At 42.1% G+C, this 19,235-nt stretch overlaps 1 protein-coding gene across 2 annotated transcripts in view; it reads right to left on the reverse strand.

Annotated features, from left to right (window-relative positions):
* Arhgef3 (Rho guanine nucleotide exchange factor 3) overlaps positions 1-19,235 on the reverse strand; it is a 324,382-nt gene that overhangs the window by 168,603 nt on the left and 136,544 nt on the right. The window contains exon 1 of one of the 2 annotated variants that reach the window (XM_026388622.2): positions 3,978-4,078. The exons of the other annotated variant lie outside the window; for it this stretch is intronic. Coding sequence (XP_026244407.1) covers positions 3,978-4,028 — 51 coding nt within the window. The 5' untranslated portion in view covers positions 4,029-4,078. Of the gene's footprint in view, positions 1-3,977; positions 4,079-19,235 lie in introns of those variants that run through there. 2 annotated transcript variants of the gene reach the window in all.

The raw sequence follows: 19,235 nt of genomic DNA on the forward strand, positions 1-19,235 counted from the left end.
AGCCAAGCTTAGGCAGGTATGCCAGGGATGCAGAGAAGCTGGGTATGGATGAAGTTATGCAGAACAAGAAAGTTGCCAGAGCCCGGTGGCACCCAGGGGCTGCTTTTGAAGCTCTTTCTGAGAGATCTGCCCACCCAGCCAGCACTGGGAATGGTATAGTCACACTGTCTATATTTAGTTCCTAAAGCCACCCATTGTTTCTGTCCAGGTCAACTGTCGGGCCACCACCCTGACCTTGTCCCCTGAGTCATACTCGAATGAGTGTTCTATCAAGAGGGACCTTTTCAGGATCTGCTTTGAATCAGCTTCCCCTTCCATGGCCTCCACTTCATTCCCGCGCATGCTTTAAAAACATGGCTGGGAAAGGGGCCTGAAAATGAAGTGGTAACCTGCAGTGAAATATGCTGCTTCTTTCCCTCCACAAAATCAAACCAGGTCCACATTTATCTCAGGACATAAGTACCTGGCGCCTCACCACTATAAGCCCTTACACACTAAGGAGTTACAGTCGCAGACAGGTCCTGGAGTCAATACAAGGTGGGACATGGATTGCGTTTGCTGAGTGCCAACCCTGCTAAGCACTATCGTGAGTGACTTCAGTTAATCCTCAGGACAGCACAGCAAGGTGGGCACTGTTTATCATCCCCATTGTAAAGAGGAGAAAATAGATTCAGAGAGGTTCAATGACACTCCTTGGATTGCACAGCCAGAAAAAGGCAGGTCTGGGACTCGCCTGTTGGGTTGTAAAGGCCATCTCTTCCCCACCACAACATCCCTCCCAGTTCTCCATAGGTACAGATCTACTTGGCCAGATCTAACATGGGTTTATTATATCTTTAAAAGATGCCCCACACCTTGCTTCCCTCTTCTCCCTCCCATACTCAGGCTCAATTCCCTAGAACCTTCCTCTGGAGATTCTCACAGCTAAGGAATCAAAACTCACTTGATAATATTTTCAAGAACAGCAGCTTGTTACATCTGGAGTACCAGTCAACATCCTTGGGAAATGAGTGCTTTAAAACACTCATTAATCATTTGACTTTGAAACAAGGCAGCCGAGAAAAGTAGTTTTTATTTTTTATGCAAGGGAAGTGCATGCCACAGACTCGTATCAGAGCTAAAATGACTTTAGAGGTCTCACCATTAGACAGGTTGGGAAACTTAGTCCAGAGGAGGAGATGACATGTCATAGGTACCTCTTACTTAAGCACTAACTAGACCATACCAAGTATTCACCGAAATGGGATGACTTGACAAAGGACTAGAAAGTAGAGTGTCCCTGTAGATGCTAAACATGGTAGTCCTTGAAAGGGCCCCAGCATCCAAATCATCATGTAGCACCCCACGGCTAAGGGTGTCATTTCTGGACCAATTCTGCCCAGGTTTAAAATCTGACTCACTAACCAGCCAGGTCTCCCTGGGCAAATTCTCTTCTCTGAACCTTAGTTTCACTATCTTCAAAATGGGAATGATAATAATAGCTAATCTCTCTAGTATTGTCAGAATTTCATAAGCTAATATGAGTAAAGAACTTAGTAGTGTGAATAGCATCTAATAAATGCCAGCTATTGTTGAATTATATTGTTATTAACCACTGCATTAACCTTCATTAACATGTAGCAAATAATTTAAACTGTTGTTAATTTTCATGTCTCAAAAGCTCAAAAATTATCCGTCATCAAGTGGGCAAACAGAGTGAGATGGGAACAGTGAAAACCAGGTCACACGAGAGGATGAATGTATGTCTGTACAACATCAGTTGAATAAAAAGGAAGCCCCCAAATAGGAAAATACACTTGTATATCATATATCTGATAAGGGTTAAATATCCAGAATATATAGAGAACTCCTAAAACTCCACAACAAAACACAAACAGCCTGATTCAAAACTGGGCAAAGGACTTGCACAGACATTTTGCTAAAGAAAACATATATGTGGCCAATAATGTTTATGAAAAGATGCTCAACATCACTAATCATCAGAGAAATGCAAATTAAAACTATAATATGACTCTTCATACCCACTGGAGGGCTAAAAAAAAAAACTCAGAAAATAATAAGTGTGAGTTGACAAGGATGCAAAAAAACAAACAAACAAACAACAAAAAAAATGGAACCCTGGTTGGTGCACACAGGTGGGGATGTCAAATAGTAAAGTTGTGGAAAAGAGTAGGGTCCTCAAAAATTAAAAATTATGATCCTGAAATTCCACTTTGGGGTATAGCACCCTAAAATTCAAAACAAGGTCTCAAAAGAGATATTTTTATACCCATCTTCACAGCAAGATTATTGACAATTGCCCAAAGACGAAAGCCACCCATGGGGTCCATTGAGCATGAAATGGCTAAGGAAAATGTGATATATATAGAAACTGGAATATTATTCAGCCCCCCCAAAATAAGGAAATACTGATGTATGCTATATCATGGATGAACCTTGAGGACACTCTGCAAAGTGAAATAAAGACAGTAACAAAAGACAAATACTGTTTGACTCAATATAGAATAGTCAAAATCATAGAGACAGAAAATAGAATGGTGGTTGTCATGAGCTGGGGAAAGGGAGAAATTGAAAGTTACTGTTTAATGGATACAGTTTCCAGTTTTATAGAAAGAAAAAAGTTATAGATGAAGGGTAGTAATAGTTGCAGACTATTATGCATGTATTTATAACATTGAACTGGATACATAAAAATAGTCAAGATGACAAATTTAATGATATATGACTTTGAACACAATAAAAAGAACCAAAAAAAAAGTATATCCATAATGGTCATGTACAAGAGTTAGAACCTGGATTACAAGAATCAGTCTTAGAAACATCATTCTGATAGAAAAAGCAAGAAGCATGGCCTTTAGAAAGTAGGTTTTTGAGCTAGTGTCATGGCGCACACCTGTAATCCCAGCAATTTAGGAGGCTGAAGCAGGAGGATAACAGAGTTGAAGCCAGCCTTAACAACTTATCAAACTTGCAAAAGTAGTTTGGCTTACTCAAAACTTCAACAAACCTACCTCCAAATAAACAAATTCAGTAAATAAAAGGGACAAAGAATATAAGCTTCAAGACTCAACCATTCAACCCATAGAAACAAAACATCTGTAGCATTAACCCAAACCAAGCACCAGCACTCTGAGTGAGAGGTCTGAGTGTCCACTGATTTACCACCTGACTTCATCTTCCCAACCATAAACACATTCTAAACACAGAATCACTCTAGGGAAACCTACAAAAATAGGCCCAAGCAGAATAAACTTTCAAAACTGAGTCCAGCCATCTCCCAGCCCAAAGAAGAAAAGATAATCCTGGAAATCCACTTTGTGAATAAACAACAAGAACATCAAAGACAGAAGGCAGTTTTTCTCTCTTTTCCTTCCCATTAATTAAAATGGTTTATTCACTGAACTCAAAGGTACATGCCTATAATCCCAGCAGCTCAGGAGGCTGAGGCAAGAAGATCACAAGTCCACGACCAGCCTCAGCAACTTAGTGAGCCCTTGTCTCTCAAATTTAAAAAAAATAAAATAAAAAGGTCTGAGGATATAGATCAGTGTAAAGTGCCCTGGGTTCAATCCCCAGAACCTAAATAAATAAATAACAGATCATTTGTAAAAAAAAAAATTTTTTTTTAAATGCTAGCATCATACAGCAAGGAGTGAACAGCTCTCTCCCCTTGCTGTCCTCCAATCACAGATGTTAGAGGAGGCACTAACAGGACGCACGCCACTTTGCTCACCATCGAAACCACATACAATACTCTGAGGTCTTAAACACCACCACGCAGCTCCTGGTTCATAATGAAGGGAGGCAGGACTCTGGCTCCATCACCCAGGTGATTTTAATAGCAGCTCATTGCTCAGTTCCTTGGGAGGTGAGAAGACCTCTAAGCCCACCCACACCTCCAATCCTAGCTCCTTGTAGAGAGTTGGCTTGGAATCAGGAGCCATCCATCCCTGGCTCAGCAGCAGCAGGGAGCTTACCTGCGCCCGGACAAAGAAGCAGCACCACACCATAGGGCGCTCTGACCTCATCCACCCAGACTCCCCGGGCCCCTAACTGCGGCAGACCCTTGCAGACTGGATTCTCTGAGTGAGGCTGAGCATGGTTTCCCTGAAGGAACTCCTCCCCGCCACTGGGGCTGTATGACAGGAAGTGACAGGGGCCATCAGTTATAAGTGTCAGAAGCTGAGAGCACACCAGCCCAGGGCTCCCAACCTCTGGCAGTTTCCTCAGCGGTTGCAGCTGCTCTTTCAGAGCACTCTGCCTTTTGGCATACAAAAGTACACCAGAAATTCAGTTTCTGGCTGACAGTGCCCTGCCTATTAGAAGCAAACAGTGCTCACTAAGTTCCCACCTAAAGCCGTGCTGGGTGTCCCTGCAGCTCTAGGGTTGTGCTGCCTCATGTCTGGACCTTTACAGACCCAAATGTTAGGATGAAATGACAAGAAAGCATTATTAGGAAAGGGGTGCAGGAAGGAGAGTTTTGGGTATTCAAAGAGGAAATCAATGGTCCCCTTGAACTTCACCCAGAATCAGCAGTCTTGCCCAGGACACAGAGCATATACTGAGTGCCCAATTTAAAAGCAACTACACACCCATCCGTTTCTTTCTTGTTACTTACACAAATCTGGCATCTTCCCTTCAGAGCTCTTTCAAAATAGCTGATTCTGGAAACCTCCCTTTCGGCTTTTGTCAAGGATAACAAGAGGCTTTCCTGCTCTCCTCAGAGTTATGATAGGAGTAACTCCAGGCAGACATTTCTCATTTTGTGGACTAAGACTTTCACCAAAATGAACAGCTTGCACCAGTCCTGCTTTTTACAACCCAAACTCCGCTTGGGCAAGGTAGATGGTCTCACTGAGACCTATGAGGCTTCAGGGGGTAAAACTCTGTGGATATAACCGTCCCCACAGTACCAGTACCTCCCCCTCCCTGTACAGTGGCAATGGGTCTCAAGCCCAAGGAGACCTAAACCCCCAGTGAGTTTACATTTATTCTTTTTTTTTTTTAAGTCCTCCAATGGAGTAAAATTTGATTTGCAAGATTCTTCCTAACTGGAAGGTTCAGCTGCAAAGATTTAGCTCAGGGTTGCATGAGGCCTTCTCACAAATGCCACAGATCTAGAAGAGGCTTCATTTTTTCTCTCTCTGAGTCAGGGGATACAGCAAGATGAAGAGATTCATGCAGATAACAAGCTTCTGGTCTAACAAAAGAAGACTCAATTCAAGGATTGACTTTGGAGCTTATAAAGAAGCTGGCCCATCCCATTCCTGTTGCCAGGGATTTGCAAAAAATACTGAGAGAGCCAAGAAATAAATAAGTCTGGTGAATTCATTTTTAATGGGTACAACGTCTGGGAAGTCTTCTCAAAGCAGGAGATGCAGGAGCAGGTCTGGGGCCAGCATGCTCAAAGCAGAACAGTCAAAGGCCACCTGGGGGAGGTGCAGAACTCACAGGCACTTCAAAAGAAATGCAAATACTTAGATCTGGAGGCTGCACTGGCAGAGTAGGGTCCTACTTCGAGGAGAGTGAGGGGTCACACCTGTTTGAAGAAAGAAGGAAGTGAAATCACTATTAAAAGAGCTCTCGCCTTTTAGGCAAGCATCTGGGTCACCCTAGGGCTGGCACCAGGAAGTCCTCAAATTCCTATAGTAGTGCCTACCAAAAGATGGATTTCAGATCATCCTTGGGATTCCCTACTTCCCACAGCCTGCCACCTCACAAAGCAAGTGAGGTTGAGTAGTGGCTGGAGGGGGCAAGGGCTTCTTGTTCCAGCCTCTCACACAGCTTCCCAGATTTGTCCAAAGCCAGTCAATAATCTGAGATTAGCTAGCTTTGGGGACAACTCAGCTAATGAAGAATAACAGTGTTCTGGGGATCCCTGGAAGGTTCTCTAAGCCCAGCCCCTTCCCTCCAGGAGGATCTGCAAACAAGCCACTTCAAAGGGCCAGCCTCACCTCTGTGAGCATCCAAGGGAAATGAGATGACCAGAGCACACTACAGTTTGAATCTTTTCAGTGGAGGGAGAGTATATTCACCTTAACTAATCCTAGAATGAGTCAATCTAACTTCCGGCTGTTGACTATGAATGGGAAAGAAGAACTGAAACCGTGGGTTGTAGCACTTCATGGAAGAGGTGAGACTTAAGTGGGCTCCAGGGCTGGTAGCAGTAGAGAAGAAAGGAGGGAGGGAGACAGGAAGGGAGAAAGTGCCAGAAGACACCCTGCCAAGGGAGAGGGGCAAAGCCTGCAAACAGGAAGAAAGACCAGGGCACAGCCATTTCCTCTGCAGCAGCTCTCACTCTGACCAGAACTAAAAACTCCAGTTATGAAACTGGTCCATCAACATGGCATCTCAAGAAGAAAATTTCAGTAATAAGAAGCTCCTGACCTGCAGAGTTCAAATCTATTTTGGGTTGCAGAATGGCAGCTCAAAAGGAACAGAAATTTTCTCTGTGGCATCTAAGATACTAACAAGTATTCAAATGTGTTTTTTCTACTCGTTTTTAAATTTTAAAAGTAACAGTGTCGGGCTAGGATTGTAGCTCAGTGGTATAAGTGCTTGCCTAGTAAGTGTGAGGCACTGGGTTCAATCCTCAGCACCACATAAGAATAAATAAAATAAAGGTATTGTGTCCATCTACAATTAAAAAACACTTTTTAAAAAAAGTAACAGTGTCATCTAATACAGTCAAGCCATAGGGAAGAATATACAGTAAAATGTGAGTCTTCCTAAAGGCACTTTGCCAGAGACACTGGGGTTAAAGCCAGCTACAGATAGGAGGGCATAAACCCAAATGCCTGCAGGATGGGGAAGGGGTGGGAGATGGGAATGATAAAGTACCTGAAAGCAAAGGCCCAGGGACACTGGGGCACCACCGAGAATGTTTGCCCAAGCGCAGTTTCAGTTCGTTTTGGCCCAAAGGGGCAATTCGCCCAGGGTGACCAGACATTCCAGCTTTCACAAGAGAAATCCCAGCTTAAAATAAAATCTTCCAATTTTCACAACTATTCATCATTGTAAAAAATCCTATAAAGGCCACTCATCACGGTGCTAGCTAGATTTGTCCCAAGGGCTACCAGTTTGCAACCTATGGTGGTAATTCTTCCAGGAACTTCCTTCTGTCTAAACACACTGGTTTCTAATTTGTTAGTTGGTTGGTTTTGTTTTGTTTCCTAAAAACGGGATGACAACATTGTTTAACCACTTGTACTCACATAAGAGCTGGGGCATCTTTCATGTCATACAGAGTTTCAACCTCTCGCTGCAGGGTACAACATGGCATGGAAGAATGAGCCTTCACTCATTTAGCCCCTGCTCCCTAGATGCCCTGCAACATGGCAGATGCATGAAATGATTCTCAGCTGTTCATTTCTTTCACCTTTGCTAATGTTAAACTTCACTCATAATGAAACTACACCTGAGCCAGGTGCAGTGGTCCACACCTGTAATCCCAGTAATGTGGGAGGCTAAAGCAAGAAGATCTGAGTACAAAGCCAGCCTCAGCAACTTAGCAAGGCCCTAACCAACTTAGGGAGACTCTGTCTCAAAATAAAATATAAAAAAGGGGGACTGGGGATATAGCTCAGTTGGTAGAGTGCGTGCCTTGCATGCACAAGGCCCTGAGTTCAACTCCCAGCACCACAAAAAAAAAAAAAAAACGTGTGTGTGTGTGTGTGTGTGTGTGTGTGTGTGTGTGTGTGTAGGCTGGGGATGTGGCTCAGTGGTTAAGTGTCCCTGGGTTCAATCCCCAGTACCAAAAGAAAAGACAGACAGAAACTGCACCTGTGAGCAGTTAATAAAGTGTCATACAGCCACAGTGACTTTATGTGACTGAAGATTTCTGATATTTTAACATGAGCCCTTATCATATATTTTTTTGTTTGATCTTCACAACTGTCCCAAGGTAAACTTTATTATCTCTACTTTGCAGATTTTTAAAAACAGAGACTCCAAAAGGTAACATGAGCCTACCTAATGCACAGGCCTAGTAATGGGGAGTTCAGTCAGGAGGGGAACTCTGAGGGTTGACTTCAGAGCTCCTGCTTCCTACAAGCCTCCAGCCCCAACCCCCAATAGCCAGCCAGAAACCTGATTCAGAATATTCCAGAATCTGAAAAATTGGACCAAAACCACTAGAGAAGACAAGGGTTGCTACCAATGAGACAATTCACTTGCCTATTGAAAAGAAAAGCTTCCTTTTAAAGCCCTAAACCACATTCATCCAAGGTCAATGCTACATACATTTAAGAGAAATCTTATATGAAAAAAAAAAAAACACCAGGGGCTGGGATTGTGGCTTAGCGGTAGAGCGCTTGCCTAGCACGGGCAGGACCCAGGTTCGATCCTCAGCACCATATAAAAAATAATAATAATAAAGGCATTGTGTTGTGTCCATCTACACCTAAAAAAATAAATATTAAAGAGAGAGAGAGAGAGAGAGAGAGAGAGAGAGAGAGAGAGAGAGAGAGAGAGAGAGAGAGAGAACACAGAATGGAAGCAAATTTTTAAAAAAAAAGAAAAAAAAAAAAAAACCTCAAACAACAACAAAAAAGAAACCGACCATGAAATTGTGGGGGTGTAAGTTCTCAAGGTATGATATTTTCTTTAAGTGTGTGGAGGTGAATCATATTTCTATATGGGAAACTACCTACAAGGCACCTACAATGCAAAGACTGGCCCCTATGTTCTTATACTTGGTTAAATAACTAATCTGGTATCTTTGGACTCCAAAGAGACCAGCATCAAAATGGAGAATTAGTTAAAATGCCACCAAATACTTGGAGACATCGCTGGAGCCTGAGTGGCTATGTTTCCTGTGCTGATAGCTGAGAGCATTTTCAGTTGAGAAGTTTGGGTAGTTTCCTCACTGCAGATACTGTCAGAAACATACTCATCGGGGCTATGAAATTTCCATTTGCATAAAACAAAAAGGTTAGAATTTGACAGAATTCCTTCTTTGTTAAAAGTTAGCAAGGAAGGGCAGTTCTTACTATCTGAATTCACTCTGATTCTTTAATTTTTCCCCCATTTGTACCCTAGGTGCCACAGATGTCACAAAATCTGAGAGTTGGAAGGTAGCATCAAAATCCTTAACCATATCCCATTTGATGCCTAAAATTTGTAAATAATTCTGCAAACTGAATTGAAAAAGAGGCAAAATAATCTCAGTAGAAATGGGGTGATAGCAGTGATCAAATGAAAATGGTCTATTGCCCATTGATTTAACCAATTTTAACATCAGGAAACTATTATTCACAGATCTTAGGCTTCTGAAACAGTGGTAAAACTAGGAAATCCAAGAATCTATGCTATGATTGAGAGGGGAGGAATAGCAACACTATGTGGTGTTGTTAGATTGGTAGAGAGATAACACACAGCAAGAAAGAAATGAAAAGAACTTCAAAACATGTAGGTGGTCAAACATTTTTTTTAAAGCCACAGATCAATTTTTAATTTTTAAAATATTTATTTATTTACTTATTTACTTGATACAGGGTCTCAAACTCCTGGGTTCAAGCTGTCTTCCTGCCTCTGCCTCCTGGTTGCAGTCATATATTTTCATTGAATGTCTTCCTGTCTGCTCCTTCCTGCTAGAAGTATGATTGATCCATGCAAAATCTGTATAGCTACTCTGCCGGCCCTACCATGAACTGTGGACAAAAGGGAGGTCTAGACACTATCCCCAGGGCAGGACCAACCAGATGCAAGGGGATTTAACTCAAGAGTTTCTGAACATTTGAACATGCTGATGCTCTTATGGAGCCCTGCTTAATATCCCAGCTCAAGGAGATTACAAAGTGATGAGAAGAATGTGGGAACAGACCTGGGTGCCCAAGGTCAAGAATGAACAAATAGAAAAGTCTTCATCTATGGTTTCAACACAGGAACTAAAGATAAATGATGTTCCAAGACAGGAGTCTCAATGGATGGCTAACCAGGGTAATCTTGAGTGCTTATCTTGCTGATTTTGTTGAGAGCAATCATCTATGTGCTGTATTTTCTCTCTAAACAAACCTGAACTTTTATAACCAAATTCCTTGCATTATTTTAGCAAGTGATACATAAAGAGCTATTTTAAAAAGTGAACATGAGAGGCTGTGGTTATGGCTCAGGGGTAGAGCACTTACCTAGCACGTGAGAGATGCTGGGTTCGATCCTCAGCACCACATAAAAATAAATAAATAAAATAAAGGTACTGTGTCCAACTACAACTAAAAAAATAATAATAAATCAATAAACAACAACAACAAAAGAAAGTGAACATGAAGCAAGGAAAGCCACCTTCTGATAGAGGCTGAGGAGCAGGGGGAAGAATTTCTCCATGGAGCAGTTGGGTATCACTTGCAAATAAGCTCATTTGATTTATTTCTTAGAAATATGAGACTTCTGGGTACAGCTTTTTCAAGGGATTGTCAGGTCCCCTTCCTTATACTATCAGTTAAAAGTGAAACTCCTGTAGGTTGCTGACCTCTGCCCAATTCTTAAGAAGAAAAAAGTTTTAAAAACTGATAAGCTGATATCTTTCAGCCAAAGAGCTGCCTTACTTGGAAATGAGACTTACTATTTGGCATTATATTGTTAAAAACTGGCTGGGAGTGGAAACTCTGAATATGGGGGCGGAGATGGTATTTCTGACACTTAAATGAACACTCAGGAGGATTTTAAGTAGTTTGCTTATATCAAAAACAACTTGAAGGCTGGGGCTGTAGCTCAGTGGCAGAGCACTTGCCTCGTACATATGAGGCACTGGGTTCAATCCTTAGCACAACATAAAAAAAACTAAACAAATAAAGGCATGCTGTCCATCTATGACTATAAAAATTTTTTAATTAAAAAAAATACACTGAATTCCTGAGTTAAAATAAAGCAAAAATCTTTGTTATTGAAAAGTTTCTCACCATCATTTTAACTCTAGATTCCTCTTTAAGGATAGTTTCTGGAAATGACAGTCTAGCTAGAAAGATGAGTGGTAAATAAATATAGGGGCTCAGTAAGATTTTTCGGCTCTACCAGGAATTTACTGATAGGATGACCTGTGAAGTCATTTCACTCTCTTGACCCTTAGTTTCCTCATTTGTAAAACAAAAATGCTTCCTCTGTTCATCACGGGTTGAAGGGAGGACTATAGGATACTAATTGACATATATTTAAAGTCAGAACAAAAGATGATCGGGACATCAGGGGTACCATATTATTCTACTTTTGTGTAGGTTTTAATTTTTCTATACTAGAAATTTTTTAAAGATAAAACAGAGTAATAGCTTCTTATTTTTTTCCCAAACAAAAAAGGAAGTTTCTTGATGTTACAATGGATTAATTTTCCTCTTAGCGAGTTGGAAAGGTGGTAACTAAATATGAAATGGTTTAATTTTTACCCTGATTTATGAGAGCAATCAATTGGGCATCTAATAATAAAAGACAATAGAGCCAGGTGCAGTTGCACATGCATGTAATCCCAACGGCTCAAGAGGCTGAGGCAGGAGGATCATGAGTTCAAAGCCAGCTTCAGCAAAAGCGAGGCACTAAGCAACTCAGTGAGACCCTGTCTCCAAAAAAAAATACAAAATAGGGGTGGGGATGTGGCTCAATGGTCAGGTGCCCCTGAGTTCAATATCCGGAATCCAAAAAAAAAAAGGCAATAGAAATGAGCTGTGTCCCATTTCCCCTCTTCCTTCCAACAGGAAAAATTAGAGGGTGGTTAAAACTTAAGCCATATATATTTTTTTAATATTATAATGCTGACTTCCCTGGAATTGCTATGTTCATCTAAAAAGCTAAAGAGTTCTAAGAAAATTCCCTCAAGAAAATACCAAAGAGACTGAACATCCTGTGTCCTCCCATAACTCAACATTCACAGGACAATGACAATGACATGACATGACAATGAAAGTGGTTTTTTTGTTTTTTGTGTGTTCACATGTACTTGAAGAATACGTATTGCCACTTTTCACCACTTAAATCAAAATCAGAAAGGAATTATCACACACCACTGACCTGGCAGGAGGCTCCTTCCAGTCAGGGAATATTTCCCTGGTGTTTATCACAGATTTGTATTCCTGCTGGAAATGCCCTAGCCATTGTCAGTGCTTATAATTGCTTTTTGTTATGCCACGTGGGGCTTATTGTCCATAATTCTGCTGCACAGTTTATTGTTTATGGTATGTGGTCTCCAGGAAGCTACATGCGGAAATCCCTCCTCTCACCAGGAAGTCTAATTTAAAGAGACAGACTCCAGGGCAGAGCCCTGACTGGAAGGAGATAAAGAGTACCATACACCTGCTTCCCAGCCCCGCCCCCTTGCAGTTATGAGTTAGCTTTGGCCAATCTGCTACTCCCACCCTCGACTTGGCTGGGATACTGGGCAGCAGAGATGCTTCAGACCTCGACCTGGGAGGGTGGCAGATGCTCGCTAAACCAGTGTTGGTTCGTGGTGCAAATCGAGCCATCTATCCTGCCTAGCAATAATAGCAATGGGGTGGTGTAATTTAGAGGTTGTTCCTGGTTCCCTGATTCTTCCAAATTTCTCTGAGCTACCCCGGACCCTTGAGTCATTTTCTGCTTAACTCAGTCAAAACTGGGTTTTGTTGTTGGGGTTGGCTCATGTACACACAGAAGACAGGACAAGTGAAAGTTGAAGTAGTCCGGAAACCAATGGCACAAAATGATTCTGAGCTCAAGGACTGAACAGCTTCTGCCACACTTGAAAACACAGTTGCTTGGTTTAAAGCCCTGCATCACTTGGCCTTGGTCTTCCTCTTGAACCTTAACTCATTCTTCTCTCCTGACCTCCCAAGCTGAGGTCACACTTTCTGTCCCTCATGAGAGTACCCCTGCCTCTTTGCATTTGCTATCCCTTCTCTCCAGAAAGCTTTCCTCCAGCTCTTCCCTCACAGCACTGTCCTTTAATCTGTTTACAAGAGGGCCTCCCTGACCTGGTTGTTTAAGGCTGAGGCCCCACAGCCCATCATAATATTCTCTGTGATTTCCCTCCTGCCACTTATTTCATTTCATTATTAATAACAACAGCAATCACCACTGTGGGAGAGTGTGCTATGTGCCAGATGCTTGGCTCAATTCATTTAATCAGGGGCTGGGGACATAGATCAATTGGTAGAGTGCTTGCCTCACATGCACAGGGCCTTGGGTTCAATCTCCAGAATCACGAAGAAAAGAAAAAAAAAGACCTAACCATAAATTCATTCATGACCTCCCTGGGAGATAGGTACTTTTATTACCCCAAGTTTACAGACAAAGAAACAGGCTCAGGAGAGTTAAGGAGTTTGTTCCACGTGCCAAACAGTGATGGGACAGGAACTTGAACCCAGGCTTACAGCAAGGGCTTGTCAGCACAGAGCACACACTCTGCTGGACCTGGCAAATCCCACAGTCTTGGAGCACTGGACACACAGAAGGAGAAGCCAGGAACAATTCCCAGAGGAAATGCTATCTCAAGTTGTTAGGGATGTCTAGGAGCAGTCAGGCTGAGCAGAGGAGCCAGAGCAAAGGAGAGAAGCAGGGAATAGCACAGGTCCTTTGGGAAATAAGAGACAGTCAAATGGCCTGTGGGAAGGAAAGGGGCAGGGCAGGAAAGCTGAGGGATGAGATACTTGGACCAAGGTAGGAATTCCAACTCTATCCTAGAAGAAATGGGGAAGCAGAGCAAGTGTGTCAGCTACATGACCAAAGAATGTTCTTGACATTCTTTTTGTCATGAACAGTGGCCATGGTTATATAATATTGATGAGATGTTTTGGTGGTTCATTTCCTACACATTTTAAAATATACATCCATAAATGTATCAGCTAAAAAGCAGGGATTATAATAACAACAAAATTCCAATTCTGTGCTTCCTGACTCCCTCTCCTTGCTAAGTGAAATAAGTCTGCCCTTCCAAGGGAAGGAGGAGAAAGTATGGCCCTTCCCTACTGGGATGTGAAAGTGCACGGGGGCCTCTCATGATAATTTATGGAGAGAACAAGGAATTCCCTGACTACTTGACTTTATGACTCCAGTCACCTCTGCCCAGATTCCCCCAGTGTGATAAAAAGAACTGCACCTCTGGGGTTGTTTCATCATTAAAACAAAAGGCTGATTTTTATTTTCATAAAAGTGTATGTGGTTTGGACACAAAGGTTCTCCTGTATTGAATGAACACCTGGGGGCTATGGGAGAAGACCCCAGTGTGACCCCCTGAGGCCAAGAACCACCTAGAAACAGGCCCTAGGAAATGTCATGGTAAGTATGCAGTCATAGAAGCTGCATATGAAACACCAAGGTCAGTGTATGTGTGTGGGTGGGTATGTGTGTCTAACTATGAACAGTGTGACAAGAGTCACTTCCTAGAGACCCTGTAAGAAAAAAAATGTATAGAAAAATCATGGACAATACCCCTCCCCAAGGCACAACAAAAAGCCATTGTGCTGACAATGACAATTCTCATAGGAATGAAAATCTGTGCAAATAGCTGTGGCTGGATATTAATATATATATAATATCATTACATATGATTATGATATATAACATGCACAAGTTTATATTTTTAAATATGATAGAATATGTAACATTACACAATATAGTAGTAGTGATTGTTATGATCTGCTTTAACCCAATTTAAGAATTTGTGAACAAAAATGAGAGGTATGAGGAGGGGAGCCCCGAGTACAAGTGCTTAGGGAGTGCCTATGCAAATGATTACCAACCACCTCCAGGTACAACATTGGGATTACCTAACATGGACCCTAGAACCAGTTTGTTGGGCCAGAGTCTGGATTTCTCTGCATAGGAGCCATAGAATTGGGAAAGTCACTTAATCTATAAAGCCTTGATTTCCTCATCTCTGCAAAGAGGCACAAATGAGAAAACCTAAGGCTCAGAGATATTAAGCAATCACCAAAGGGCACACAGTTTGGCTGACAGGCAGGAAATCTGACCCCAAGACAAGAGCTAAGACAGCCCTCAATTCTAAAGGCAGGTATAGTGTGAGGAGGGTATGGTGACCACAGCCCCTCTGTGGGACAAGGTGACCAATGTTTTTGCAGAATTAGCCCTAAAGAAGGGTGTATGTTTTCCAATTGCAGACCTGTATGAAGGTCTCTATGGCACCTATGGGTAGTGAGCTTTTGAGCACCTACTACATTCCAGGTACACTGTTGAGTGTTCCACTACATCATGGCTTTCTCATCACCATGGCAACCCTCTGAGCAAAGGCTCAGAGTGGTTAAGTTCCTGGCCTGTGGTCATAGAGCTTGTTAACAACAGCATCTGGACACATATCCTGCTCCCACTCAGGTTTGGACACAGGCTCTGAAAATAGCCCTTAATGTCCCTCAAGCACCCTTCTCCCCCTCATTACCTCCCACTGTGAACACAGAACTGCTTATTTCGCACTAGGATAATGACCAGGGGGACTTTTTCAGGACTATGGTACAAACTACAATTACTGTAGCAGCCAATTTGTATCCTAAAGCTGAAATGTGCCCAGGGTTCCACCTGAGCCTAGTAATCACTTTAGCTTCAGCCCAAATTTCACTTGAAATGGAGTTCGATGAACCACAACTGGTGGGATTTGGAAGATGTACCTCTGCCCCCTGCAAACTTCCATTTGAAAACAAAATAGGTCAAGAAATGGCCAGGGGCCAGTGGGATTTACTCCCAGAGAGGTCAAATTCCTCTGGGGCACTATGAAAACAGCAGCTCGAGGCAGGGCCAGGCTGGTAATTAATCAAAGGCAGCAAGTGCATTATATAACCCGTGGCCTCAGTGAAACAGGGGAGTGGACGCCCTCCCTCCTCCATCACATGCTGCTTCTTGCACAGGAGTCACATGGCAGGGTGTGGTGACCCTGCTGCCCAGGACAGCACAGGACACCCCAAGGAGAGCAAACGGCCTACTACCTACCATGTGCACACTGTGAAAAAAAGTACACCCTCTGCATTAGAGAAAGTGTTCTAGGGAGACAACCCATGGACAAAGAATGACTTGGGTGTCCTGGGAGGAAGAAGGAGAGTATGGTGAGGGGACAGGAATGCCAGAAATTTGAATCCTGCTTGTGGTCTCTTTTACTATGAGACACAGAAGGATTTATATTAATAATTTAGGCACTAGATACCTGAAATTCATCTCAGCCCTATTTCCTTTTACTAGCCAAAGAGGACAAACCATGCATGATGTTGGTTTCTGTCACCCCAAATCCTGACCAAAGAATTTCAGAGGGAAGCACAACTGAGCCAGCCTGAGTCAGCAAGCTCAATCCAGACTGCCCCAAAATTGAACTGTTCCTCAAACTTCAAAGTGCCCACTGATCACCTGGGATCTTGATAAAATGCCAACTGGCATTCTGATTTGGGTGCCGGTGGCATCTGAGACTCTGGGGCTCTAAGGAGCCCCCAGGTGCTGTTGCTTCTAAAGTCCCAGCCACACTTTGAGAACCTCATTGGGAGATAAGCAGCAGCTTAAGTAGACAAAACAAAAAAACCTTTACATTTCCTGTGTTTCCACAGTCACAGGGACAGGCAGTGACTTCCATTTAAGAACAACAACAAGTCAACTTGAACACTATGTATCCTTCAAGTTCTTCTTTCCAGGCTTTTGGTCAGAACCACAGCGCTTGCAATTTATCTCATTAATAGTTAACAGCATGATTATTCTTGAAGGAAAACTATTTAGATGCTATTAACTGAAGAAAATCTGGCAGATCTTCCCTTGGCTAAAGTTTCTGGAACAGCTCTGGATCCTGAGGTAGAAAAAACATGAAACTGCTGGGCGTGGTGGCACACACCTGTAATCCCAGCAGTTTGGGAGGCTGAGACAGGAGGACCGAGAATTTAAAACCAGCCTCAGCAACTCAGTGAGACCCTGTGTCTAAATAAAAAATACAAAAAGGGCTGGGGATGTGACTGGGTGGTTGAGTGCCCCTGAGTTCAATCCCCAGCATCCCCAGCACCACCACCACCACCACCACCACCCCACAAAAAAAGAACCTGAAACCTCAAAATAGAAAGTGGCCTGTGGTGGCCAGAACACTGCAGGTGCACAACCATATTCCTGAGCTGGGGTCACCTGGTACTCCAGCCAGCCAGCTGTGGCTGGGCCTTCTTGGAGACTTGAGTGCAGCTTTATCAGTCACAAGTGCACTTTATCCATCTTAATAAATTCACTCAACTAATCCAAAACATTTTTTTTTTAAATAGCTGGGGTTGATTCTCATGTTCTGTTAACATAAATAGTACACAAAAAATTGCTGATCATGTCTCCTCACCATGCTGGGGGCATTACAAATGAGTCCCAAGAACCCCCCAGCAACAACAGCTGCAGAAGTTTCTTTACATAAACACAAATGATGAAAGATGAAAATGTTTTTTAACTCTTCCTGCTGCCAAATCAGAAGCTTATGAAATTGGGTTCTTCTGGGGTAAAAAACGGTGTAAAGAGTAAGCAACAGAAGGCCATTCTGGGGGGAAATAACAGAAAGCTAACTTTTTCTTCTGGTAGCACAAATGTAGGCAAAAATTTTTAATAAGATTTTTTTTTAAATGAGAACTTCTAAACCAATTAATCAAGACACTTGGATTTTTTTTTTTTTTTTACCACCAAATGGCAAGAATTTTCCTTCCTATTCTTATCTGCTACTCTTTTAAAAAATTGCCCTTAGCTCAAGCGGTAGCGCGCTCGCCTGGCATGCGTGCGACCCGGGTTCGATCCCCAGCACCACATACCAACAAAGATGTTGTGTCCGCCAAGAACTAAAAAATAAATATTGAAAATTCTCTCTCTCTCTTTAAAAAAAAAAAAAATTGCCCTTAGAGTTCTGTAGCCAACGTATTGATCTTACAGAAGTTTGAGACTCATTAAATAACATAAAATTACACATAAGAGAAAACTTTAACCTTCAAACCAAAACCTTGAAATGGAAATAAAATGCAAATGGATAAACAAAGGAGAAGGACAAGTACTCAGTGGAGAGATGATACTCAGCACCAGGCTTCTTGGAGGGAATCTGATGAATGAAACAAGCCTTCTGAGTCACAGGTGTCAGGAGAAAAGGAATTGCAAATCAAGGACAGCATTTTAGTGGCACATATACTGGGCCTCTCAGTCACTCTGGATTATCAGATGAGTATATTTTTTAAAAATATTTTTATAACTTTTTATTTATTTTTTAATGTGGTGCTGAGGATCGAACCCAGTGCCTCACCTGTGCTAGGCAAGCGCTCTACCACTGAGCTACAACCCCAGTCCCAAGAGGCGTATTTTTTAAAAAGGAGAAAGAAGAAAAAAAAAAAAAAAAGACATGAAATCCAGCCTGGAAGGTCAGTCAGCAGGAGGCTTTACTACACTTCAGGGCAGCACATCCAGCCCATTTGTGACAGTTCAGTACCCTTGAAAAGATGCCCAACTAAGCTACAAGCCTCTTCCCTCCTTGAGAAGTTCCAGAAAATACTGAAGAACATACTGATGGTTGGCCAGGGTTCTTCCTGAGAATAACACGTTAGCTTTTGATCACTTGAGTTCTACGATGGGAAACATACTGAGGGGGATAAAGTATTTTTTAAAAGCCCAAGTATCTTTTTTGACTGGTAAATTCCCAGTATAAGTTTGAAACCTGTAGTCCTCTGAGCCTCAATAATAAACCCAAGAGGAGGAATACATGGTTCATCACATTGGGTGTTTTTTCTCTAATTTTCTACCCCCCAAATTCCAGTGTATTATTCTATAACTGTCATCCAGAACCCATAAAAATAATGCAATGGTCATTATTATCCAAAGTACATGTATGAAGACACAAATTGGTGTGAATATACTTTGTATACAACCAGAGATATGAAAAATTGTGCTATATATGTGTAATAAGAATTGTAATGCATTCTGCTGTAATATAAATAAAAAATAAATAAATAAAAAATGTGCCCCAAAACAGTAAGACAGAATGAAGTTACCTATTAATACTTGGGAATATTAATATCTCTGTCTTTTTTTTTTCTCTGTCCTGGCTGAGTACACAGTATCCATTCTTGTTCAGGTGCCTCCCATCCCTCTCAAATATCCTAGTAAGATATATGGTGGTTCTTTTTGCTGCTGCTAGAATAGAAAGATGGAATCCCTCAGCTTCACCTTTACCAAATTCTCACATAGGAAACGCCTCCACAAACAGACGCCATATTTTAAAATTCCATCTTAAGTAACTAGGAGATTTAGGCCAATTCACTGCATTTCTGACTTAGATTCATTCCTATTCC

Source organism: Urocitellus parryii, chromosome 3, assembly GCF_045843805.1.
Source record: "Urocitellus parryii isolate mUroPar1 chromosome 3, mUroPar1.hap1, whole genome shotgun sequence".
Taxonomy (NCBI): Eukaryota; Metazoa; Chordata; class Mammalia; order Rodentia; family Sciuridae; genus Urocitellus; species Urocitellus parryii.